This window comes from Chrysemys picta, chromosome 7, assembly GCF_011386835.1.
Source record: "Chrysemys picta bellii isolate R12L10 chromosome 7, ASM1138683v2, whole genome shotgun sequence".
NCBI lineage: Eukaryota > Metazoa > Chordata > Testudines > Emydidae > Chrysemys > Chrysemys picta.
In genome coordinates this window covers 88448409-88474217 of record NC_088797.1, presented here as the reverse complement: position 1 = coordinate 88474217, position 25809 = coordinate 88448409, and the positions used below count along the sequence as shown (strand labels likewise).

The window sequence follows — 25809 nt, the reverse complement described above, 5'->3', positions numbered from 1 at the left end:
TGACAATATTTGGGTTTGTATGAAAGATGGTAATAACTGTCCTTTTTGGGAAAAGAGAAGTTAGTTAAGATGGTCTGGAGCTGTTGTTGTTACAGTCTGATCCCATTTCCTAGAAGACAAAACAAACCAAACACACACAAAAAGGGAGAGAAAAGATTAGCAAGGATAGAAAATGCAGTTTCCGTCACTGGTGTTGACTCTTGCTTGCAACCTCTCTGCTGCAGAAACACAGGCCCAATACATGGTCTTATCAGCCAGTCTTAGACTTGGCAAATTTGTACCAGCATCAGGCTGTTCAGGGCATTACATTTAGCTGCCTCTTTCTGATCACAGGCTGACAGCAGTGTTGCAAAATGTACCCTGTTGGCCATCTAAGCCAGACTCTTATAAACCGAAGGAAAAAGGAGAGGAATAGGGAAGACAAGAAATATGGTGGGGAAGGAAAAGAACATACACGGGTAGAGGGTGACAAAGTCTAACATCCCAGGTGGTATTTGGAGTTCAGCTGAAGCCAGTGGAAGTGGCAATGTCATCTGGGTCCCTCTGGTCAGGACAATTTTCAGGATTAGGATGAAGAAGGTCTGGGGTCCCAGGAGACGATGGGGCTGGCAGCCATGATGGTGAAACTCATTCCTTCCCCTCCTCTCTTCTTTCAGCTATCCAGCATCACAGTAGCCAGTTTGACACCCCCTCTCCCAAAGTCTCTTTCTGAGGACCCCAAGCAGGGAGTGGTGGGCAGGATAGTCCATCCTCATCATTTTGTCTATAAATAGGCCTAGGGTGACCAGACAGCAAGTGTGAAAAATTGGGACGGGGGGGGTAATAGGAGCCTATATAAGAAAAAGATCCCACAATCGGAACTGTCCCTATAAAATCGAGACATCTGGTCACCCTAAATAGGCCTAATTTCCTGACCCCAATTTTAGTTCACTGATTTCTGGTCTTCTACTCCTCATTTACTAGTGATAATCTTAACACAGCCCTTGAGTGATATCAGTAAATCCTTTCCTGTTTAAATTAATGCACTCTTTCCAGCTCCTTCTTACATCTTTTCTTAAACAATTTTATATAACTGGTCACTGTGACAATTTATGAACTTTCACTCACTTTTTACAGTTGAGTTTCCAATTAGGTAAAGTTGTAGGCCTAGTTATCCCAACAGCCCGCAATGGAGAAAGCCTGCCTCACATCATACTTTGGGATGGTGGTTTGTTCCAGTCCTAGCAGTCAGAACTGCATTAACGGGACACTGATTACCACCAGGCCCCTCAGGCAGACTGGCCCTGTCTGAGCCCATTGCCATCGCACCCTATAATGTTGGTGTCTCCCCCATTTGTTTTTCTGTGGCCTTTAAGAATCGCCTTGTTCTCTCTGCTCTTGTACCAATTGTTCCCTTGAGACTGGAGAGCCACCTCCCACCTGCCTTCCCTTGCAGTCTTGAGACCCAGGTAAGACAATCAACTCCAGTATCACTTGGGTTTCTGTTCTAAATCTGTTGCTCCAAAGATCACTTTCATCCTTCCCCTCACAGCGGCCTTCCTTTCCCCCCTTCCCCCAGTTTGACAGACGGGTGAACAGCTGCCTGCAGGCCTGCAAAGTGAGAACATTTACCACAGAATAATGAGAATAATGGATTTCTTTGGGGAACCAAAGAGCAGAAGCCTTGAGCAAGTTCTGTTGGGAAGCGAGGAGGTGTGGGTGAACCTACTTAGCACCTATCCATCTCTCTGTCTCTCTCTCTCCCCGCCCCCCATGAATAGAATCAAGCAGCCTGCCCTGAAACACCATGGAAACAAAGAAAGCTTTTGCAAACCATGTCACATGACCCAGCTCACATCTGTCTGCGGCTCTGATGGACACACTTACAGCTCTGTGGTGAGTGGGGCAGAAAAGGCTCATATACTGATAAGGAGGGTGGGTGTCAAAGAGTTGGCTCTGGGGAGCTGCTGTGCTTCATGGCTTCCAGTGAAGAGCCAGCCATAGTAGTGCAGCTCAGGTCTGCATTGGTATTCACAGCTGTATCTGCGACAGTCCCCTAGCCACACTCCCTGGGCTTGGTGCCGAGGCACAGGAGTGACTGAGGAGTTAGGCTCAGTTGTCCATGAGGGGAGTACTGGGAGGGGTGACATGAGCTCATGCTGGGGACATGGTATCACACGGTGCTGGATTCTGCACGGTGCTGTGGTGGTAACATTAGCAGCGGATATACTGTGCATTGTGTACAGTACACCAAAGCTTTACAAGGCAGCATGGCTCAGTAGTGAATCACAGCTCGTTTGGGAAAGCTGTGCCGACCTCGTTTTGTTGCCTGTAGATCTGGTAACTAGAAGATGGGAATCTGTATCAGTTAAGCCGTTATGCTCAGCTTTCAGAGCTGCCAGAAAAGTGCATGCGCTTCCTCACAGATTTCTAAGTGGGTATAGTCTATCCCCTCCTCTGCACCCTGATTTAGCAGGGCTGCAAGAAACCCACCGTACTTAGGGAGCTCAGTACCAAAAGCCTGCTAGTTAGAGTGGGGATGAAATAACAGAAAGCAAAGTTGGTTGGAAAGATCTGGCCTATATGGTTCTGTATAGACAATATTGCTGATTGGGTAGAAGGTGGTCCCTTCAGAGACCTCTTCTGCTCCTGGACTTGGGCTTGCTTGAAAAGGTTACACAAAAGTAGTCGCAAGATCAGTGGAATGGACTGACCCTATGCATGGGGCCTTGCTTTTTGGAATGAGCTCTGGGGAGTGTGGAAACATGAAACTCAGAAGAGCACATTTCTGTTGGGGCCCCTTCTTGGTTATGCATATTCTGGAGGTGGTGGGTCGACTCCCTGCTCTCTCACCTGTAACCTGGTGGGGCTTTGCACTCAGCTGGGAACATGCTTGTTACCCAGGGGATTGATTGGAGTTTCTTTTGCCATCCAAGAATCAAACGTGGTTTGGGTGGTGTGAGTTGCGCAGTACTCAGAGCGGGATCGTGCTTATTGCACTGACTCTTCCTGCTCCTTCTCCCAGTGCAAACTGGAGCAGCAAGCCTGCCTGACCAGCAAGCAGCTGGCGGTGAAGTGTGAGGGCCAGTGCCCCTGCCCGACCGAGCATGGCCCCACCTCAACCACAGATGTCAAACAAGGTAAGAGAGAGGCTGCTACCTAGTTTGTTTTATTCCCCTTGGATATAAAATAAATAAGCAAAGTGCATGTCCTGTGATGGGGAGGAGAGGACACAAAGATGCAGGTGGAGCAGTCTTGACTCTAAAGGCAGAGCCTGTAGTAGGGAGAGGGAGTATAACAGAGACAGAAGGGAGAGCAAGAAGTGAAGGCACAAAGCAGGAAGAAGGAGAAAAGAATGGAAATCAAAGGGGTGGCAAGAGAAATGAGACAGGAGAAAAGATGAGCGCACCAGGGACAGTACAGACAGGAGCCCGATGAGATGGACGATGTTATAGCAATACGGAAGTGCCAGCAGACATGTTCAGGCAGCATACTGTTTTCTGGAGGGAACTGTTTGGAAGAGACACCTCCTGGGGACCTGTCTGAGAAGCCAGGAGATCAAAGAAGCTTAGTTGTAAGCAGCCCCAATAGAGCTGGAGTTTGTTTCTTAACTCTGCAGCAGAGTGAGCTCTTATATGGCAGAAGATCTAGGCACAACAAAGCATAGAACAGCTGTGGAGAAAAGGAGCCAAGAGAGAGAAGTCATCCAAGGGCAGGCTGAGTCCCCAGCCCAGAAACCTGGGGAAGGTGTGAGGATGGTGGTGCCAGTGAAGATTGGAAGAGTGCTGGTTGCTGGGGGGTCACTAGCTGGAGGAGTGTATTAGGGGAGATCTTTTGGGACTGCCTACCCATCTTTCTCCTTTTACTTCTCTCCACCCTTGAGACTATGACAACAGGCCTCCTCTATCACCATCCCCAGAAATTGTGGGTACATCTGTTTCCATGCTCCCGAAGCCACGTTTGTGCCCCATGCTAGGTAACTACCCTAGCTATCCAATCCTGGCATACATTTCCATCCTCCCAGCCCTTCCCGGCAGCTGGGATGCTTGTTTAATAGTTCGCCATTTAATTTCCAGAGACTTGTACCGGGCAGGACTTAGCAGACCTGGGAGACCGTCTGCGGGACTGGTTCCAGCTCCTACGTGAGAACTCCAAGCAGAACAGTTCTGGAAACCCAGGGGCCAATCCAGTGAATGGTATGGAAACTGCAGATCTGTCATTTGTGGACACGCAAACCCCCCTCCCTCATACTGGTTGTGATGAGACGGGAACAAAGGTCTGCAGAGTGATGGAGACTGCTCAGTGCAGTCAGGTCTGGTGCATGCATTTCAGTTTGCTAAGTTCAGTGTCCATTAGTTCCATTCTTCGTGCCTCTGTGGCAGAGTGGCTGAAATGCAGACCACGATTAATATGGTCTAGGATTTCTCATATTGCGGCACTGCAATTGAACCTTTGCCCCTTATAGCTCACTGCATAGCTACTATCCCACCATATAACTGCTAAGTGTCCAAACACCTGCTTCTCTTGCCTCTTATTGTTGTCACTAGTTTAATGGTCACACAGGCATATCTTTTATACAGTATCACCCTATCTCAAAAAGAACACAGCAGAAAAAGGAGGGTCCAGAGAAAGGCCGTATAAATAATTAGACTTCCCTCGCCATAAGGGGGAAGCACATAGATTGGGATGATTTCCTTTAGAAAAGGCAAATAAAGAGGCTGTTGTTAGAGGTATACAATAACAAACTGTAAATATGGTATAAAGAAGGTGATGCACTATCTGAGCACTTCAGTCTATGATATATTTCTCCTCACAACACCTCTATGAAGTAAGTGAGTGCTGTTAACCCTGTTTTACAGATGGGGATTGAGACACAGAAAGGCTAAATGACTTACCCATGGTCACACAGGAAGTCTGTGGCACAACTGGAAGTAGAACCCCACTCTCAGACTAGACCCATAGCCCCGGCACACCCTTTCCCTCCACTGGCCCATCCTTACTTTTTGACCTTTCTCATAATTCAAGAACAAGGGAGCCTTCAATTAAATGAAAAGGCAACAAATCTAAAACTGATAAAAATACATCCTTTTTTACACAACACCTAGTTAATCTGTGGAACTCACTGCCAAAATGTATTTTGAAGAGAAGAACTTAGTAGGGCTCAAACAAGGAATAGATATTGAGCTATGTAATCAGAATTTCCTCCATGGTTTCATTAGCCAGGATAAAAATATATAAGGGACATTAAGCATCCTGCTTCGGGGCATAAACCAGTCACTCCAGGGCATGGATGCACTAGGCTTTTTTGCCCCGAATCTCCCGCCGTTGCTTCCACCAGTCCAGCTCTCCTGGTTATAGTGTCAGCGGGAGTGCTAGTGACAATGGGACTCCAGGCAGCCCCCAGTGTTTGAAGCATCCCATGGTCTAACTTTGCTTCTAATAGATCTACGTGGCCCAGTGCTTCAACGTCTGTGTCTGCCAGCAACTTGTCTATGCAGTGCTGCCAACAGTGGAGCTGCATCAGGGTTACAGCCACAGTGGGTGAATTCCCTGATGCTGTTAGTGGTGACATGGGGCCAGATTCCTAGCTGGTGTAAATCAGTGTAGTACCCTTGGCTTCAACAGAGCTATTCCAATTTACATCAGCTGAGGAGCTGGGTCAAGACTTGGGTATTGGATCTCCATTTCTTTATTCCTAAATCAGACCTAATGCAAATGATGTGATGTTTCCTCCCCGAAGGGAGCATAGATTATTGGACTGGGAGAGCAAAATTACCAGTGGCCTAGCACATGAATTCTGGAGCAGGCTTGGCCCATGTGTGCTTGCTGACATGTCTAAAAGGCTTTCAGGTGGGCTGTGGGAGTCCTATGCTGCAAGACGCATTCACTGACGACAGTGTTCTGAATTTCCAGTGGATCGTTCCATTCAGGACAGCTGTCTGACATGCCACGTCTGTCCATTAGCATGAGACATGTTTGACATGCTGGGTACCTTTTTCACAACCTATGCCCTTAATCTAGATCAGCCAAGCTCAAATGAGACCTACTGATGTCATGTGCATTTTGGTGAGAGGCCTACGTGACAGAGGCAGGCAGGGCTTGTGGTAGATGTCAGTGTCCTGGGGGCAGATGGGGAAACAAAACACAGTAAGGTGCAGTCACAGTGCTGCTTTCCCTGACATCAGCCTCATAGCTGATAGCCCAGAGACAACAGATGTGCCACACTAAGATGGGAGATTGCAAGCTGCTGATGAAACCCACAGGGCTGAGAAGTATCCAGCAGGGAGGGTTGGGTGAATGGGTTCCAGTGCAAGATGCATGGAGGGGTGTGTGTGGGTGTCTTGATTCTCCACTGTGCTCATGCTTTGCTCAGGTACAGTGGAGAGGGAGTCTATCAGGGAGCCAATTGCAGCTCCCTAATTTTCAGTTGCTTGGCACCAGCATCAGTTAAAGCTGCAGGGAGTAGGATCCCTCAGGTGCCTTCCACCTATGGAGAACTGGGCAAAACGGATCGTAACTCCTCTACTCCCCTTCCCCACCTGACACACTTCTCCTTCTCCTTACACTGGGGCAGAGGTTTCCAGTGCAAGAGACACGGTGGAGCTGACTGCTCTAGCTTTATTCTGGTGGAGAGTCCACCTACACACAGCCAGGGGGAATCTCCAGCTTCTTTTACATTCACTGTGCACCACATAGTGAACTTGGTGGCCAGAGAATCTGGCTCATAATCTCAGGGAGAGAATGTTGTCCCAGGATAAGGTCAATGTGGTATATAAATACCAAGATGAAGCTGGTGCATTTTCAGATAGGACCCATATCTTGTTGTTGGACAACCTTGTGCTGTGACCTTACGAGACCTCCTGCTGTAAGCAGGGTTGGATCAGGACTGAATTTGGCAGGGAAAACTCCATAGAACATCTAGGTGCTACAGGAAGTGGGGCTCATATCCTTCCTTTTGAGTCAGTGCAGGACCAATGTTCTAGCATGGGGCTAGTTGGAAATTGGGTTCCTTGTGTTGCTGTTTTTAAGATCTCAAAGCAGGCTCCTGACCACATGTAGTTATTAAAGATCCTTTTTGTAAGAATAGGCATGTCATCCCAGGAGTTCCAGTCAGATTTCAGTCTGGATAATTTCATTCTGCCTACCTGAACTCCCTCTAGTTTCAGTGGGATACTGAAATCCTAGGGTGAACTGTTGTGTAGTACTGCTGTGCTTTGCTAAAGAGCTCCCATATTCCACTCTGGAGGCAGCCACATCTCGGCAGTGAATGAAATGATAATATAAATCTCCTGTGACAATGTTCTATTGAAATGTCTTTATGATTCCAGTGATGGGTGGCAATCAGACCATTTTATCTGATGGATTTTGGTGCAGTGGAGTAAATCTTACTGCATGTGCCATTATTAACCTGCTGCATTCTGGTTGGCTTTGAGACTATCCCAGTGGTATGTTATGGCCAATCTGAGGGCCTACTATGCAGGTAAAAAGATGATAATTTTTAATGCATACAGAGCTTTTCTGAGTGGCTGAAAGTGTCCACCCGTGTAACTTTTAAGATTGAATAAAGGTTGGCCGTGCAGAAACCTGGCTGGTTGGGGTTGTAGCCATTATTGTGTTAGATACACACTGGTCAAGCAGAATAATGAGAGAGGTCTCTGCATGGCCCATCAGCTCTGCCAATTGCTGTGAGCACAAGCAAGGCAAACACTTCAGTGTGCCTATTAAAACGAAGTACCTCCCTGGTCCCGAAGCACATGTGGAGTGTGAAGTGAGCTCAGTCAGGAGGAATCTGGTTAGTTTAAATGTCAGTGAACAAAAATCTCTGAGCTGATTGCTCTTTGGGGGGAATTTGTTTGATGAAATCAGCAGTAGGAGCTGTGTTTGAGGCAGACACTTCTCTGCCACCCCTTCCCGTGAGCTTTCCTCCCTCAGCTCTAATAATCAGAACCATGGGCCATGTTTGTTTTCTCCAGCTGCTAGGAAGTCCATCCAGAGCCAAACTGGCAGCTGCTTTGTACCCTCTGTGAATAGGGAAAGGGAAGCAGGGTTTGAAGAGTGTTGCCCAGAGACACAGTTTAACAATCCTCTATGCTGTGCGATCTGTGTGTAGCTGGCAGGGATTACAGTTCACAACAGTGCAGGACTCATTGGGTGAAGTGCTCAGACTCTGCAGAGCTCAGCTTTTATGCCCTGTGATCCTCCCTGTAGTTCTTCCTGACCTCCTTCACCCTGTATAAATTTGTCCTGCAGCAGAGATCCATTCCATCCCAATGTCCTGGTTCCTTAGGCCACATCAGCGTCATGGCCTCATGTCAGGGCACTGTCACAAGGCCAGGGCATTTCACCAGCCCTCAAAAGGAAGCATTCATGACAAAATTGGCCTGGCTTCTGAAAATAAAGGGTGCATAGCAGCCTGTTTGCCCTAGGCTGGCACCTCATGCCAGCACGCCATTCACTCTGACACAGAAAGGACACGGCAAGGGGGTGCTGTTTTTGGATGAGAAGCAGGAGAAGCACTTCTCCTGATAAAGCCTAAATGATTTTGCCGACTCTCTGACAAGGAAACCCTCTATCCCAGGACAGTCCCCAGTCTTCATTTTTCTCCCTTTTATTTTCTGTCCTGAATCCCGTGGTTACGCACACAATTTAGCCGGTGAATTTGACGATTGCTAACAATCCACCCTTCCAGGAGACACTGCCATCTGACAGTACTTGTGTGCATGGTGGTGGTGTGGGTGAGGGGATAAAGGCACTTTTGATCTGACTCTCGCTCCTCTCTCTCTGCTGTTCCCTCTTTCTCCTGCATTCCCTCGGTTTGCTCACAGTGCTGGACAAGAGCCTGGTGGCCAGTTGCAAGGATTCCATTGGCTGGATGTTTTCCAAGCTGGACACAAACAATGACCTTTTCCTGGACCAGACAGAGCTCGCAGCTATCAACCTAGATAAGTATGAGATTTGCATCCGGCCCTTCTTCAACTCCTGTGACACCTATAAGGACGGCCACGTCTCCACTGCCGAATGGTGCTTCTGCTTCTGGAGAGAAAGTGCGTCGTCACCAGGTTTCCTTTAGAGAGAGTGCTGTTTTGTATGGGCTTTTCAGTCAGCAATTCTATATGGCTATCCAAGAGTCAGTAACCTCACAAAATGTCTGCCCGCTTCTGTAAAGCCCCAGCTGGTTTGGCTTTCTTAAGAAATCAGATTACAGAAACTCCCTCCTACTGTGTCCCATTCCAGCAGGTAAGGTCACCTGGGGTGCCTCTGCTGTCAGGCCCCAGGACAGAAATCTCTAGGTCAGAAACCTGAGCCTGAGAAGGAGCCAGAATTTACCCATGTACATTGCCAAAGAGCCACAGTAATACGCCAGCAGTCCCCCATCACCCCCCCGCACGTCCCACCTACTGGCAGCCCTGCCAATCAGTGCCTCTTCCTCCCTCCCTGCACCTCCCGATCTGCTGTTCCTTGATGTGCAGGAGGCTCTGGGGGTGAAGGGGGAGGAACGAGGGCACGGCAGGCTCAGGGGAGGGGACGGGAAGGGGTGGAGTGGAGTGGGGGCAGGGCCTGTGGCAGAGCCAGGGGTTGAGCAGTGAGCGCTCCCCGGCACATTGGAAAATTGGCGCCTGTAGCTCCAGCCCCAGAGTCGGTGCCTATACAAGAAGCCGCATATTAACTTCTGAAGAGCTGCATGTGGCTCTGGAGCTACAGGTTGGCCACCCCTGACCTAGGGTATTTTCAGAAAAGGCTCCTACCTTTTGTACTGACTTCCTCTGACAGTTCACCAGAGCCAGGCTTTGGTCACGTTCAGGGCCTACTGTAAGGCACATCTGTTCAGACTGGCTATTAACTGAATTTCAGGATGGCAGCGTGGAGTGATTCCCAGGCAATGACGGTAGATATTGCTCTAGCCCAGGGGTTCTCAAACGGGGTCGGGACCCTTCAGAGGGTCGCTAGGTTATTACATGGGGGGGTCACGAGCTGTCAACCTCCACCCCAACCACTTTGCCACCAGCATTTATAATGGTGTTAAATATACAAAAAAGTGTTTTTAATTTATAATGGGGACTCACTCAGAGACTTGCTATGTGAAAGGGGTCACCAGTAAAAAAAGTTTGAGAGCCACTTTCTGGTCAAAAAGCAGTGAGGCAGCCAGATGCCAGACAAGGGGCTACGGTAATATATATACTGCTATAAATAAATACAAAGGGCAATAAAGAGCTGAATATACTTAGAAAACAGTCATCCCACCTAACATTTCCATTGAAGTCCAATTATGAGGACAGCCCCGCATTATACAATGAACTGGGTGAGGCACTGACGATGAATGGGAAGATCTTGACAGAAGAGCCACTTCTTCAGACTGTGTCATTCTAACGGAGTGAGACCGTGAGGAAGTTAACTAAGAACCTGACTGTGTCCAAGGCTCTAGATTCCACTGGCCGGGGTGAGGGGGAGGGGCTCCCTGATTAGCACATAAAGGAAGCTGGGAGGAGTGGGGTTGGATGAGGAGAGAGATTGAGCAAACCTGGTTCTTCTGACCATTTTAAGGCGATCCTCATCCTCCGTTCACCACCAATCCCCTGGCCATCTCTGAAGGAGGAGTCCTCCCTAAATAAAACCAGGTATGCGTGCTGAGATGCCCACTTAGCTCTAAGAAGTGTTTGCTTTGGGTATTACAGAGCCCCCCTGTCTCGTGGAGCTGGAAAGGATCCAGATCCAAGAAGCAGCAAAAAAGAAACCTGGTGAGTCACGAGCCATGTGAACTTCCCAATAACGGTGGATGGGATGGACTTCTCTCCCCTTGTAGCAGGATCTAGTCCTGGCACAGCATCTGGTCCCTGGGATTGGCATTGCTAACAATCTTGGGTTAATCATGGTTGTGAAGTTCTCTCGCCTGTCACATTCCTTCTGAGCAAAGTTGATATCGGCCCCGGCCCCTTTACCTCCCTGTAATTGAGATATTACCCACCTCAGAATACCAGTATGATATTTCTCACTGTGATGCATTAGATGTTACTCTGAGTTACTGTTGGACTCATCTGAGACCTTGTTATAAGATGTATGCAGCTGTGACATTCTTGCTTCGTGAGCTCTTCCCCTGAACTTCTGATAAATGCACCCTGTGACCTGCCCCTTTGTGCATGCTCCTGGTATTTCACCTTGTGAGGCAGCGTCCACTGCAGGTTGCTGGATTTCAGTAACTCTTTTTAGAACAGCTGAGTCCATCTCCATGTTTCAAATGCAGCAGTAGCTGTTATATTGTAGATTTCCTGTTCTCACACTGGGCCCAATTTTGGAGACTCCTGTCATTTTTCCCCAGGTGTTTTCATTCCAAGCTGCGACGAAGATGGATACTACAGGAAGATGCAGTGTGACCAGAGCAGTGGGGAGTGCTGGTGTGTTGACCAGCTTGGCATGGAGCTGACAGGAACACGGATACGTGGAAACCCAGACTGTGGTAAGGACACTGGAGGGAGGAGGGGGAAGTATTCATGTCCATCTGACTTGGCAATGAATGAGCATTGCATCACAGAAGAGCAGCTTTGGCTGCGCTGTTGCTTCAAGAAGAGGCAAGTGACTATCACCGGAGCCATGTAGAGCAAGCACGCCTGCAAAGCCTGCACCCAAAGGGTCACCAAAGCCTATGCCTGAATGTTAAGAACTCAAGAAATTTGGATTCAGATTCATAGATCTTTAAGGCCACAGGGACCCATTGTGATTACCTGGCACAGGCCATAGGGCCTCCTCCAATGATTCCTGCATTGAGCCCAAGTGATGTGAGGTTAGGTCATAGCAAATGAAAACAAACCTCATCCTAGTTCCTAATGGATGTTCATTTACATTGTAAAACCTTTACCCACTTTGGCACAGTTTGTCCTGACCAGAGGATGGTGCTTGAGGAGTACCTCAGATTGGGATAGCAGGGATGTTGATGAGGACAAAGATACACTGGGAGAGCTGTGTCAAGGCCTGGTGCTGGGATAGAAGGGCCACCACTGGGGAAGAATGGGTCACATTGTTAGAACTGGGCAGGGCTGAGTTTGCAAACACTCATTTGTGGGTATGTCTACACTGTAATCGCAGGCAACTCAAGTAGACACCCCCAAGCTAACTTTAATCTAGCTGGCTCCCTCTCTCAGCCTACAGCAGAATGTTGTGAGGTACGCTGGGCTCCCAACTGAGTGATTTCCCTAACTCGCGCTGTCTTGTTGTTGTAGATGACATAGTTGGGTTCTCGGGGGATTTTGGGAGTGGCGTTGGATGGGAGGATGAGGAAGAGAAAGAGACTGAGGAAGCTGGAGAAGAGGCTGAAGAAGAAGAGGGAGAGGCAGACGATGGAGGCTACATATGGTAGAAGCGGAGAAGAGCACAGTTTGGTCGGGATGCTGGCAGCAAGGCGTGACAGCAGTCAAACTCGAAGGAGATGAGCAGCTTAATGAGATGATCAGGAAACACAGTTGAATGTAACTTACTATGTAGAAAAAGTGTGTGCGCATGTATGTATGTGTGGATGCTTGGAGTGCTATTTACAATGCCCCAGGGACACCCTGCATTCTCCCAATATAGCTGAAAGCACCACTGTAGCAAAGCAAAAGTAAAAAGCAGTCTGCAGTGTTGGTTCAGTTGGGGTTTTTTGTTCCACTTTTAGGTCTGTACTGATAAATATTTCAGCCCCTGGGCACACCCCCCCTAGTGTGCACATGTTCACACATATCCATACCCACATGCATATTCACAGCCATGCTAACCACTGAGTAAAAATACCCACCAGTAATTAATAGCTTGTTATAGAAATCTGGCTGCTGAGCTAGCTCACCACTGACTAGCAGTTGCACACTGCAAACACCTTGGAAAATCACAGGAGCATTTCCCAGTCAGCATTGTAGCACATGCACTGCCATGGTTTGAATGACAGGCTGTACTAGCGTGCAGTCCTTCACTCGCCTCAAGTTTAGGTGAAGAATTGTACTGCCACAATCCAAATGCAGGGCTGTACCCAGTGTGGGTGAGACGGAATTGTCCTTGGGCCTGTTTGAGGTTCCTGTTTCTTGGGGGAAATTAACCTATAAGGATATTGCATCTTGCTGTTGAAAGCAATGCTCTATGGTAGTTCAATGAGTGTTTAGGCACCTGTGGCTTGCTCAGCTACCTTAAAACCAAAAGGGGTATGGAAGCTTTTTGCCAAACAGATTGGTCATGAATTAATTCTGCATCTTCTAGTGGCACCAAAAAGGGGATCAGACACTTAGACTTGCAGACCATTTTAATTATGGAGCAAAGTTTTGATCAATGATTTTAATAACCTTTTTGACCTTGCATGATGAAAAAACAAACTGCATTGACAGACTCATTACAATAAGAGCAGAAAACCTGTTCTGTACCCGCTTCCTTCCCATCCATCCCCTGATGTCCAGTGGCAGCTTCTAGCAGTCAATGGTCTTGGAGAAAGCATACCTTGCAGCTGGTACAGGCAGGACAAACCATGGACTAACAGGATCAGATAAGCACATGCTGTCCTATGAAAACCTGAAAGCTTGGCTGGAACCTGACTCAGATTGGTAGTGCCCAAAAGCCGTTGCTATATGATACCCATTAATGGGGCCAGGTGAAATGTATTGGTGGTGTCAGGTCCATTTATTAGTTATTGGGGGGGAGGGGAAGAGGAGGGTTCAGTGACAATGGGTGATCACATAGACTGCAGCTTTGTCTTGTCCAAAGCATTGATTAGAATTTTGTGTGTGTGTAAGCGAGATGTGTTGTGGGCTTCACAAAACTCCTTCCAGTGTTCTACTCTTTGCAAAGCTGGGAGCTGCTCAGACCAGTAGAACTGGCTATAAGGCTGCCCATTCAGCTTCTTGAAACCATTGTGTAATTCCAGCCACAATTTCCATTATCAGTCCCAGAAAGCCTCCATGTAGCAGAAGATGAGATGAGGGACTAGTGGCAACATAGCTCCAGTTTGCATCTTTCCCTGTTCGTGGGAGTATTCTGCCACCTTCACCCTGCCAGAAAAGGGGAAACAAAGTCTGAAAGGTCAGTTTCTTTGTAAGATATAGAGCACTTTCCTTCCCCTCCAGGAGACAAGGCACTTAGTGAATGTGAACAATGCACGTACCAGAGTTTTTTGTCATTGCTCTCTCTGGAAAGCACCTAGTTTCTTTCTATTCAGTTTGTGTGCCCATCAGGGGGTTGGGCTGAGGTATTTTTGGTCACTTTTGAATGTTCTCTTAGTCATTGGACGATTGAGAAGCTCTGATGAGCTGGAAAAGCCAATGCTTTAGGTTTTAATACAGAAGAACCAGTTCCCCAAGAACACGTATTTAAAGGCAGGAAGAGTAGGTTAGTGGGGCATAGGAAGCAACTTGGTGAGAAGCATGGGGACACAGTGCAACTGAAGATGAAGACAGACCTGAAAATGACATTCCTTCAGTGAAAGAAAAGCCATCTCCCCACTCACGGACAAGCCACCCACCCCTATTTTCAGTGCAGCCTCCATGATCGCAAACTGAGTGTCTGCTGTTGGCTTAAGAAGGTTGGTTCGCTTTTTTTGATGGAGAGACTTACAGTGAGCACACACACAAATAAGGGGCTTAATCTTATTCCCATGACGTCAATGTAAGTGTTGCCAGTGACTTAACTGGAAGCTGGATTCAACCCAAGCTATGTTAATTTCAGTTTGATGGAATGGCCCCCAGCAATCAGATGCTGATATTGTATGTGTGGCCCTGTGGGCATATGGGTGTGTGCCTTGAAAGCCTGTGCATGTGTGTGCAGCGTCAACGTGCCCCAGTGCAGAGAGAGAGAGAGAGAGTGGGTGTGGGTGTGGGTGTGTGGTAAAACAGCGGTAGCCAGCTTGGCTTACGTTGGGCATTCCAGATCTTATGTGACATTAAGTCTAAAAGGCTGAACCAGAAGCTCAGTCTGCTACTGCATATTCCTAAAAAAAATATTAAAAAATCTAAAATCCCAGTAAACCCAAGTAACATGCTTGCAATGATACCATATTAGAGAACACTGTTATGTAGCTAGCTGTGATAATAAATGCACCTTGCTGTGTGGAACGCTTTACATTCCTTTCCGCCCAATCTCTCTCTAATAAATACACAGAGACAGCTTATCCCCCTTTATTCAGCTATTTCTCCTGATCTTCTGAGGAAAGAATAATTGACCATGACCGATAAGGGGACACTGTAGTTGAATGTGCCACTCCCGAAGGGGATGACCTTCTCAGCCAGTGCGCTACTTGAAATGTTCTGTTTTTCTTAGAGTTTGTGTTTTGTATTGGATTTTTTTCCCCATCAGTATCCCCTCATAAGCCATAACACACACTTGACCTTTCATTTCTAAAAGCTCACTTTTACATCCCTCCTGTTGTCATTGCCTTTTGGGGCTGTTCCAGTCTCTCTTGTTTGCTTCATGCCTGCTTGTCTCTGGTACTGGATTTGCTTCCAGTTGTACATGTTTAATAACCTGTAAATATGTTTTTGAATCAAAGAAGCAATTTTCTAATCCCGAAGCGCTCTAGCCATGTAGAGCCCCTCCTTCCCCCGAGACGGTGGGGCTTGCCTCTGAGTTTTGGACTAGTTATTAAGGCATTAGCATCCTTCAGTCTCAACCAGGCTCAAGGCTGCAGTGGTTGTGCTAGGATTCAGTTCAGCAGTGAAAAGCTCCACTGGAGGTGTTTGCCTCTGCTAACAAGGCCTATATTGCTGCAGAGGTCGGTTCCTCCTTTAGCTGCAGAGGCCAAAATATAAACAAAGGAACAAACACACAAATCATTTGCAGCCCTTTGCTTTCCAGAGCTCTACCTACCTGCTAACGTGTACACAAGGTATTTTAACAACAGGAATACCCTCCCTACTGTAATTTTTCCTGGTTGTAAATACAGCAACCTGTGTGTTGGGATTCTTGTTTAATTGACACCACCATCATTCCCATAGGAATCAGCTGCTATATCATTTAGCAAGCAGCTTGACCATCATGCCTGCCCACATAGTAAGCAGTTGTGCTAGCACAATGTGTCACTGGCAGGAGGGGAGTTAGGAGAGGAAATGTCTAGCTACACTTGTTTTGTTAATGTTTTTTTTCCTTAAGACTGAACTAAGCCATTGCAATGTCCATGACTGGCTGTCTGACCCCGTGGCTAGTGCTCTCCACTGCTGTGCAGAAGACCTAGCTTCCATTCCTGGTCCTGGTTCTCAGCCCCAGAGATGGCAGGAGCTAGGAGGGCATTGGAAAAACCAGGCTCAGACTCTGAGCAGAAGAGGAAGGGCCTTGCGTTGCACAGCAGCACACATCCTCTCCCCCCGGAAAAGTAGGAATGGGGTAGCTGGACATGGAAAGGAGTCTTAGCCTTCTGGTCAAGGTGAATAGAATGAGAGGTGGGATCTGGGCCGATGCAAAGTGGACAGGTGGAATCCTAAGGCACGTAGAGGGCACTGGCTCAGCTGTTGGCTTTTCAAGTGTGGCTGATCATTCTCGGTGTTTTTGCATTCAAGCTTCCTGTGGATCTTTCCCATACACTTCTCCTTCACTATGGAACTGCCCTGTCTCTACAAAATGTAGTGCCATGGCTTTAAACCTTTTAGCCATCTCTTTCTCTCGTCTCCTCCAAACTGGCGATTAGCTCCCTGGCGAGTGAGAGCTATGTATATTAAAACCACTAATAGATAAGTATTTTGAAGGTGTTCAAAACATGTTTATTTTGTTTTTTAATTATATGCTTAATGAAAGAAACTGACTAACAAAGTTCAGAGAGGAGCAACAGCGTGTAGCCTGAAATATATTAAAATGTCTTTTGTGCAATAACTTTGAACTTAGAGTTAAGAATCGTGTGCAAGTGTTTGGATTTCAGTTTGTATATTTAAGTGCTGAAATTGTATCTCTCAGTAATTTTAGATGTTAATCCAAACCAAGTGTTAGAATGTATGTGTGCATTTGATGGGCACTAGCGCGCCAAGCATTTCAATTCTTAGGGCCCCCTTTTCCCAGCTGTTACACTCCTGTCCTGCTTCACAAGGCCGCCAGGGAAAGCTGTTTCACATTGTCTGTCTCTGCCTAATACTTAACCTAAGGAAACAAGTACACACACCAAGAAATGAAATACGTTATTTTTAAAAAAATAAATAAAAATTTATAAACACTCTTTCCCCCCTCCCCAGTGCTGTCATCTTCTCTGTTGTAAAAGACTCGGGCTGGAGTGTGAATTCCAAATGGCAGCTGATACCCAGCAGGGGAGACTCAAGTTATCCATCTGCTGCAGAGGTAGCATGCTGAGCTCCAGGGGAAGGGAGGGAAGTGTCTTAAGTTACACCTGGCCAGACTGGTGCCAAACAGCTCTTGCAAGAGTTGGGACAATGCCTCTCAGCCAGAAAGGTGTTGGCCAGAGTGCAAAGTCCTGAAAGCAGATGCTACAAAATTAGGGACAATCCTGTAAAGCTGCAAAAAAGAAGGGGAAGGACCCTTCAGGTTAAAAAATGGCTACATTAGGGCTCTTTCTCATCAGCATCTTACCCCAATTTGCAGAAGCTATCCCAACCCTTCACCTACCCTGCCCTCTGTGATGCTTTCCTACCACCTCCAAGGGAAGACCCTGAAGAACATGCCATAGACGGAGAGTTAGAGAACCCCACAGGGTCTAGCTTCTTGCCGTGAAGCTTCATGTCCCACTCAGTGGGTGGTGTTGATCCAAGGAGCCATAGAGATGATTTTTTCTCCTTTCCTGTATGTTCTGAACGTCCATATGCATTCTAGGCTTGTTTCCAGACACTGACAAGGACAGGCTAGTTTACTGAGCTACTATAAAACACCTGTGCTGGCATGTCTGAAACTTGCCTCTGATATTCTGCATTCCAGTTTCATGGCTGTGCTGTCAACAGGTGGAAAAACTGGCCCATTTTTCAAAGAGTAGCTCTGCTACAGGTTGATGCGTCCCTCTCTCCAACCCCCCGACCCAAATCACACTATCTGGCAACTGAGTGACATACCATTCCTCATAGCCAGTTTCCATGAGCAGGTCTAAAGTGAAGGAAAGGTCTTGTCCCTGTTCACCCACTGATTGCATTAAGGCTTAACAGCCATTTATCCAGTTCAGTTGCAAGTTCAGCCTTCAGTGCTCAACAGAAATCTAGCGCATCACCTTGTCAGTGTAATACATTGTTAAAGACTTCACTCTTGTGCCATGTTGAAACTGTTTTGCAATCATGGGGATTGTTCACTCTTTCCCACTTTAGCTGTGAACCATGTGGCTCACACAGGCAGGAGACGGGGTAAACGTCTTCCGAAAGCTGCGTGCCCCTAAAGGGTCTATGTCCATATACCATATACTTCCAAAAGGGAGACAGAAAGGCATCTGCTTTAGTGAGCAGTACCTTGACTGCTGAGACAGTGTGTTCTGGAATTAATACTGGCTTCATTTACACTCCTTAACCTGTGCCACACAGGGGACATCTGTGTACGTTAAAACATTAACACGGCCAGGTGGCCGTGCTAAACTAGATCTAGACACCCCTAAAAAAAACTTTACAAGAGGCAATGCAAACTATTGTATAAAGTCCCCTTATGCTTACAGCCCAAATCTCTCCCTGTACAAAGCCAAGTCAAATAAACTTTTCAAACGGCACAGCTCCGGGGTGCAGCAGAGAAAAGACTTGGCCTCCTGCTGGGCAGCAACCTACCCCAACAGGCAGTGGACATTCATAGTTCTGGATCCAATGACCACACAAGGCTCATACATGCTACAGTGGATGGAGTCCTCCCCAGAGCATAACTCTGTGATGTGCAGGGGCTTCTGGGACCCCTTGCTCAAGCTCTCTGCAGCCTCATCCCTGGAGACATCAATACACATCAGGCTCCATTATCTGTCAGGACAGATGTTACTAGGCAGGGTCACAGCAGCCATACATTGGCACATTATCTTTGGAAAAGACGACAGGAAGAGACCATTTGTTGAAAGTTGTGAGATGGAGCATTATCATGTAAGTGCTTTATTTACTTGGTGATACCTTGGAATTACATGGTCTTAAACTCGTGTGTGATGGGAGCATGGCTCAGCAGGCAGCACACTTGCCGCCAAGACTGCACATTGTGACCCACATTCAAAGGTGAATATAAGAAAATGTAAACTGCAGCATGCCCGTCACTTACTAAGATTTACATTCACTTACACTCCCGCTCATTACATGTTAGTAAGTTACATCCTGAATGTTGGTTTAACATACACCATGTTAGAGGCTGGGGTCAAAAGAGAGGAAAGTAAAACAAAAAAAGCAACCCCCTACCCTATTTGGCATATAGACCGTCCCCTTCGTCTATTGCCTCACCCTGTACCCAGCACAGCCTACTTACAGCAAGTCCCGGCTGAGTGTAGCGAGCCCAGCACCGCTGCAGTGCCGTTCTTCAGCTGAGATGTTAAACAGCAGGCCCTGATGGCTGCCCAGGGAGCTGATATAGATCCCATTGCAGGCTCCCCCACAACACTCACGCTTCCATTTTAAATAAGCAGGTCTGGGGCATGTATGTGTGGAGACAATCCACAGCTATGGGTGAGCTTCTGCTGAGCACATTAAGGCTAGTCGGTTTAGGTATAGTTATTATCCCTGCCCTGTGGGATACCTGCAATATTAAAGGCACTGTAGAAACCAAATCGTCCCTTACTGGACCTGAGCTGAGGTTTCCAGGGTTTTGTGCTGTGAAGTGAAGCGTAATCAATGACATCTGTGTGCAGAAATCACCATTGCACTGGCCAGAGCCTCAGCTAACTTTCCAGGCATGGCAGTGCAAAATGTTTTACAAACTATAATGAATGCAGTTTCACAGCACTGTTGAGTGGGAAAAGTATCAGTGTTCCTATTTCATGGGAGGTTGGGGGGGAAGGAATAGAAGCACAGAAAGGTTAAGTGACTTGGCATAGGCCACAGCAGTTTAACTGGCGCAGAGCTGGGACTAAAACCCAGCTGTCATGGTTCTGAAGCCTATGCTTTACCCATGAGCCTGTCCTTCTGCAAGCGTAAGGCAATTATTAGGCTGAGCAGCCCATCCTCCTGCTCTGCATCACCATCAGTCAGGTTGAATGACTAAAGTAGGGAGCTAATGCCCACTCCTACTTCTGTGACACCCTTTCTCGTTACAGTTGCTTCAGTTTCTCCAAAGAGGCTGCTGATGGTTCCCGTACATTGTGGCCTGGGCTGAGTACCATGCACAGCTGTCAGCTCTGCGGCACATGCAAATGATTCAGCTGACGTTGTGGACTAGTGTGTCTCTAACAATTCTTGCTAATGGAGTATCAATAGACATAAAAAAGCGTAACACTATCAAGCCCAGCAGGTGGGAACTGTTGTCCAGTCACCTGCTTTGGTATCCTGGAGCTGCTGCTGTGTTCAGGTCACAGCTCAAAGACTTTTGTACAATACTGAACAGTGCTGATTCCCTGGAAAGGGTCCTGGTTGGCTAATTTTTGGTCTGGTCATGACCTACCCTGTAGAAAGCTATGTGCTAGCCTTATCAAAACAGTGCAAAGAGCTCAAATGCTGTGTACCTGGGAACAACACAGTGTGTCAAATTCTGAGCTCAGTTAAACCCCTGCTGCCCCCTGCTTTCTGCATGGGTGTAAGTGAGAATACAACTTACTCCAACATGGGTAAGAGCGACGAGAAAGGCGATGCTTCATGGATTGGCCCTGACAGAGTAAAGGCAAGCATGAGGAGGAAGGCGCTAGCAAAGCAGCAATTATAAGCCACACCAGAAAGCCCAGCCACCCCGGGATTTACTGTCACAGGTATTCCAAGAGCACTGGTAGATAGCTGTAGATTAAGACATAATCAAGCCAACTAGAGCACCTGAACTGAGTCCCCTGTTCTGAAAGGACCAGCCCAAAAGAAAGCAATTTTAGGGCACAATAGTTTTAATTCAGCTGGACTCAGTCTGGCCTTCATCCATAGGCTGATGCTAGTTAACACCTAGTCTTACCTGAGAAGGGGAGGTCTACCAGTTTTTGGCTAGGCTTAGTTCTGCATTCTGGACCAAAAGGAACTCTCGCTCCCTTAACCCTACTCGGTTGTACCACTAGAATGCTACTTCTTTAGTCCTTTTGCAGCGAGCTTACCCTCGCTTTGATTCACATAAGGTTACAGGGGAAAGAGGGGGATACTAAGTTTAGTGCAGGGCAGCATTGCTTAACGCACCCCTAGAAAGTGCTCAGATACAATGGAGATGGTATGTAAGAATCTACACTGGACAGAATTGTCACAATCCTTTAAGAGCAGAATTTCTAAAATGTTGGTACAGTAACGCCTCGCTTAATTTTAATTCTTAAAAAATGCTACTTTAAGCAAAACGATGTTAAGCGAAGCCACTTTCCCCATAAGAATTAATGTAAATGGGGAGGGGGAGTTAGGTTCCAGGGACATTTTTTTCACCAGACAAAAGACATTATATACATATACAGTATAAGTTTTAAACAATTTTAAACAATTTAATACTGTACTCAGCAATGATGATTGTAAAACTTGGTTGAGGTGGTGGAGTCAGAGGGTGGATCATCCGGCTGGTCCTCTTTCCAAGGTGCCAGGGGGTGCTCCACCGCTGGCTCTGCCCCAGGCCTGCCCCCACCCACACCCACACCCCACCTCTTCCCACCCCTGTTCTAACCCCTCCCCACGAGCATATCACATCCTTGCTCCTCCCCTCTTCCCCCCCCCCCCAGCCTCCTGAATGCCATGCAACAGCTGATTGGTGTGGGGAGGGAGGGGGGAGTTGCTGATCTGCGAGGCCACCGGTGGGCAGGAGGTGCTGGGGGGGATGGAGGGGAGCTGATGGGAGGGCTGCCAGCCCACCCCGGTTCCAAGCCCCTACAGCCAAACAATGTTATAAGCAAACATTGTGCAACTTTAAATGAGTATGTTCTCTACTAGATCAGCAACGTAACAACGAACCAACGTTAACCGGGACAACGTTAAGTGAGGAGTTACTGTAATGCGGTTCCAAGAGCAATGGAGAACCCTTTGCAATGGTTTTAAGAGTGTCAAATAGAAGCCGAGAGAGGCTCAGCCAATCAAAAGCATTCACTAACCTACAAGGTTTACTTGTACTTTGTTATTTCTCCTTTGGACAGGTGTGACCCTAAGATCATCCCAGTGCCACAGAGCAAGGGGCTCACTGGTAATCAGGTAATGCGTTTCAGCTGGCCTGACCAGTTCAGTGTACCCCAATTCACTGATATCACAATCTGTATCTAATAGGTGGCGTGTAATATATCACTGGAAACTAATAACTCACTGATCATTAATATTCTTGCATGATATGTATATGATGTTTATTAAAGAGTTATGGATATATGCTGGAATTATGTTGGGCATTCATCACTAGAGAGACACAAGGGCCAGAGCTCTTGCAAGCTGAGAAAGATGGTTTCTTAAATAGGGGAGCGGGTGGATTGAAGTCTCTGGGAACTGAATATAAGACAGAAACCTGCTTAGGCAAGGAAAGATCTTTTGGAAGACAAGGGAAGCCCTTGTACTTCTGTGGAAGGTTCTGACTGAAGGAAAAATCAGCCATGGATGGGAAGAATGATTGGTGATAGAAACCATCTTGAACAAAGCCTGTACCTTGCTAGGTTAAGTTTTAGACTTTTAGATGTGTGTTTTCACTTCTATTTGCATGTAACCATCTCTGCTTACATTCCTTTTACTTGGCATCACTTAAGGTATGTCCTATTGTTATAAATTTGTTTTATTTTTACTATAAACAAACAGAGTTGTGTTTGAAGGGAAGGGTGTATTTACCTCACTTAATAAGCTGCAATGCACTTTTGTCTCTTTAAAGGAGCAACGAACCTTAACGTTCTTCTGATTGTTCCAGGATAGGGCTGGACATTTCAGAACTCACATTTTGGGGGAAATTCAGGGCTGTGGAGAGTTTGGAGTCACCTTACCAGTTGTTAGCCAAGGCTGGTGGAGATGAGTGGTATTGCAGGCAGGCTTCAACATTCAAAGCGTTGGTCCAGAGCTGCTCAATATATAGACAGAGTGCATGCGTGGTGCTAACTGTGAGCATCCCAGGTAGAGAGCTACTGTAGCAAAGCTTTTAAGGCATTTCAGAGTTCCGGGGAAGAGGTGACAACTCTTCACTGGTTTGGATTGCACTCCAGAATGTGACAGCGGGTTAGTCCACTATGGGGAATTCCACCTTCCTCTGAAGCATGGGGTGCTGGCCATTGTCAAAAATTGGACATTTGGCGAGATGGACTACTGGTCTGATCTGGTAGAGCAATTCTTCTGTGCCCAAGTAATGCAAATGCCTCCCATTTTGAGCAATCAGGCCTCACTCCATGTTGAGTATGGGGCATATTCCTGTAAGTTAATAAATGTCTTTAAATAAGTGAGTACCTCTTCTTTTCCCTGTCTGCAGCCATGTGTAGTCAAGGCGTTGCCACCTCTGAGTGGAAGAGCTTGTTCCTCTCCCAGCCTTGCTCCCAGTAAGTGTTGGAAGGGCAAGTTAGGGTGTTTTTACACAGACACATTGAAGCTTATTTGGGGAAATTCCCTTTGAAGTGCAGCTAAACAAATGCATCTGGCTTAGCAAGATGCAACCCTACCTATGGGAGCAATCATCAGCCAGCATGAAATAAAGACAAGAAATCCCACCTCTCCACACTTCCTTTTTTTCAGAAATCTCACACTCAAAAAGCATGGCTGCGCCCACCCGGGAGGAACAGTTCTGCTTTCTCAGGCTATTCTAATGCCAAAAGGATCTTTAGCTACCAAAATATACTGTGGTTTTGCAACCATAGGGAGAACTCTCCTAAAAACTACAGTATAATTAGCCACACTAATATAGTGTGGTGTCGTACTGCCAGCACCTGCATGATGCCACATGAAAGCAGCCAGGCTTGTGGTAATCGGTGCATGATGTGCTAGTGAGAGTGTGGCCATGTCCTGCCAGCTTGCAGCTGCATACAGACTAGTAAATATGCTCCCTAGAAAATAGAAAACCAGCAGCAAGATAGGAAAGTCAGCTAGTAACAGCTTCTCTGTCCCTGGAGCACTGACAGCCTGTCAGATTCTACTGTGCCTATCCAGCTGACATGAACCCAAGCCCTCTGGTGCTGCTAGACAGCCTCGCACCAAACCAGCCAAGAGAAAGCCAGAGAAGCTAGACATAGCTCATCTCAGTAACAGCTGAGACTCAGGTCCTATTTCCCAGTCCCTGTTACTGACTTCGCAGCTGATTTACTGGAACTTTTCTGGCTAGTTTCCTAAAGCTACTGAAAACACAACACAAAAAACCAAATATTGTCATCTGGGCTGGCAGTCCCTGGCACTGAGGCATTTGTCTTGAGCAGATGGATGGTGATTTGGGATCAGACTTGTGCATTTGCCATCAGAGCTGTTGCCACTGGGTAGTAAAATTCAAATTCACTGATTTAGGGCCTGCTCCCACTCCCATTTAAATCAATGGCACAAGTCCCATTGACCTATATGGTGGAGAATTAGGTACTTTGTGCATTAGCATTTTAGCACTGGAGACCCAGGAGAAAATCCTACTTTTGGGCACCAGTGGAAAAAAAAATCCAGTTTTGATTTGCATCCCACTCTTCATTTCTACCCTTCATAAAACCACAACACAATTGGCAGCTTCTGCTCAGGAGAGGTCCAAGCAGGAATAGCAGAAGCAGGGCATTGCCGGTCAAGACAGAAATGCATTGGCACAGGTGGGAAAAAGTCTCAACACAAGAACAAGGGGACAACCAGTGAAATTGAAAAGGCTGAAAATTCAAAACTTATAAAAGGAAATATTTTTTTCCACCTGCATGTAATTAGACTGTGACATTGAGACTAAGAATTTAGCAAAATTCAAAAAGGAAGTGGACGCTTAGATGGATAACAAGAACGTCCAGTTATAATGATGCTAACAAAAGAGTTCTGGAAGCAATATAAAACCTCACGCTTCAGGGCTGAAGACAATATTAGATGTTAGGCTGAGACTTCCCTGTGGGGCAGATAAATCTGCCTATTGTGGGGTTTCTTACACCTCCCTCTGCAATATCTGGTACTAGCTGCCATTAGAAACAGGATACTGAACTATGTGGACCTTAGGTCTGAGCCAGTCTAGCAATTCCTATACAGTATAAGCTTGCACAACACCTACCTGAGCTGATACTATCAGCCTTTGATTTCATGAGAGGTTTTGCTGTAGGATGGTTAGAAGCCTATCACAGGAGGCCATACAAATATCAAATAAAATAATAGCCACACTAATTAGCAGAAAACTAATGCAAAATTAAAACAGTTCCCTGACAAGCACAGACTATTGACAGTCTCTCTCTGCTCTGAATCTAATTCCATCTCCTGCCTCCTGCTGCATGAGGATATGACATCTGCAATACGACTCATGAATATAAGAAAGAGAAACACAAAGCAAAGTTGGCAGCACAGTGAATCCCATCAAGTAAATAAATCAGGGAAGGTGCAAGGAGGAGGGATACAGGATTTTATGGTAACGAGGGAAAGGCTGTGTCAGATCCTTGGGGTGAGAGGAGCAGGAAACTGGCTCTGACAGGCTGGAACAGCAGAAGACAGCTCTGTGGAAATGCAGTGCAAACTTAACACTGCACACAGCCCCATAGAACATGCTACTGTTCATTTTTCTGAGTGGCATGGCGTGATTTCATGCAGTCACTGCAGATTGCTCAGAGTGGTAGGTTCAGCTCTTGTTTCCCTGGCAACTCATTCTTATTTCAATGCAGTGGTCAAATACTAAGCTGAGCTTCCCATTCCTGAAGTGAACTAATCAGTCCTTCTAGCTCTGCCCCTAGGCAGCAGCAACAGTAATTGATGC

The 25809-nt window shown here is 46.8% G+C and overlaps 2 protein-coding genes across 6 annotated transcripts in view; one reads left to right on the top strand and one right to left on the bottom strand.

The window, feature by feature from the left end:
* Window positions 1-17130, top strand: part of SPOCK2 (SPARC (osteonectin), cwcv and kazal like domains proteoglycan 2) — a 52956-nt gene extending 35826 nt beyond the window's left edge. Inside the window, exons 4-10 of one of the 2 annotated variants that reach the window (XM_008171994.4) lie at window positions 1761-1875; window positions 3005-3119; window positions 4056-4175; window positions 8805-9023; window positions 10653-10715; window positions 11294-11431; window positions 12192-17130. In XM_008171994.4, the coding sequence (XP_008170216.1) occupies window positions 1761-1875; window positions 3005-3119; window positions 4056-4175; window positions 8805-9023; window positions 10653-10715; window positions 11294-11431; window positions 12192-12328 (907 nt within the window). In that variant the 3' untranslated portion in view covers window positions 12329-17130. Of the gene's footprint in view, window positions 1-1760; window positions 1876-3004; window positions 3120-4055; window positions 4176-8804; window positions 9039-10652; window positions 10716-11293; window positions 11432-12191 lie in introns of both variants that reach the window. The other variant, XM_008171993.4, reaches the window with a different exon arrangement.
* The window catches only part of TYSND1 (trypsin like peroxisomal matrix peptidase 1), a 32964-nt gene continuing 20409 nt past the window's right edge, over window positions 13255-25809 (bottom strand). For 2 of the 4 annotated variants that reach the window (XM_005281849.5, XM_065551973.1), the window contains one exon: window positions 13255-13976. The gene's annotated coding sequence lies outside the window, so the exon portion shown is untranslated. Of the gene's footprint in view, window positions 13977-18864; window positions 18890-23184; window positions 23322-25809 lie in introns of those variants that run through there. The other 2 variants (XM_065551972.1, XM_042856874.2) reach the window with 2 other exon arrangements.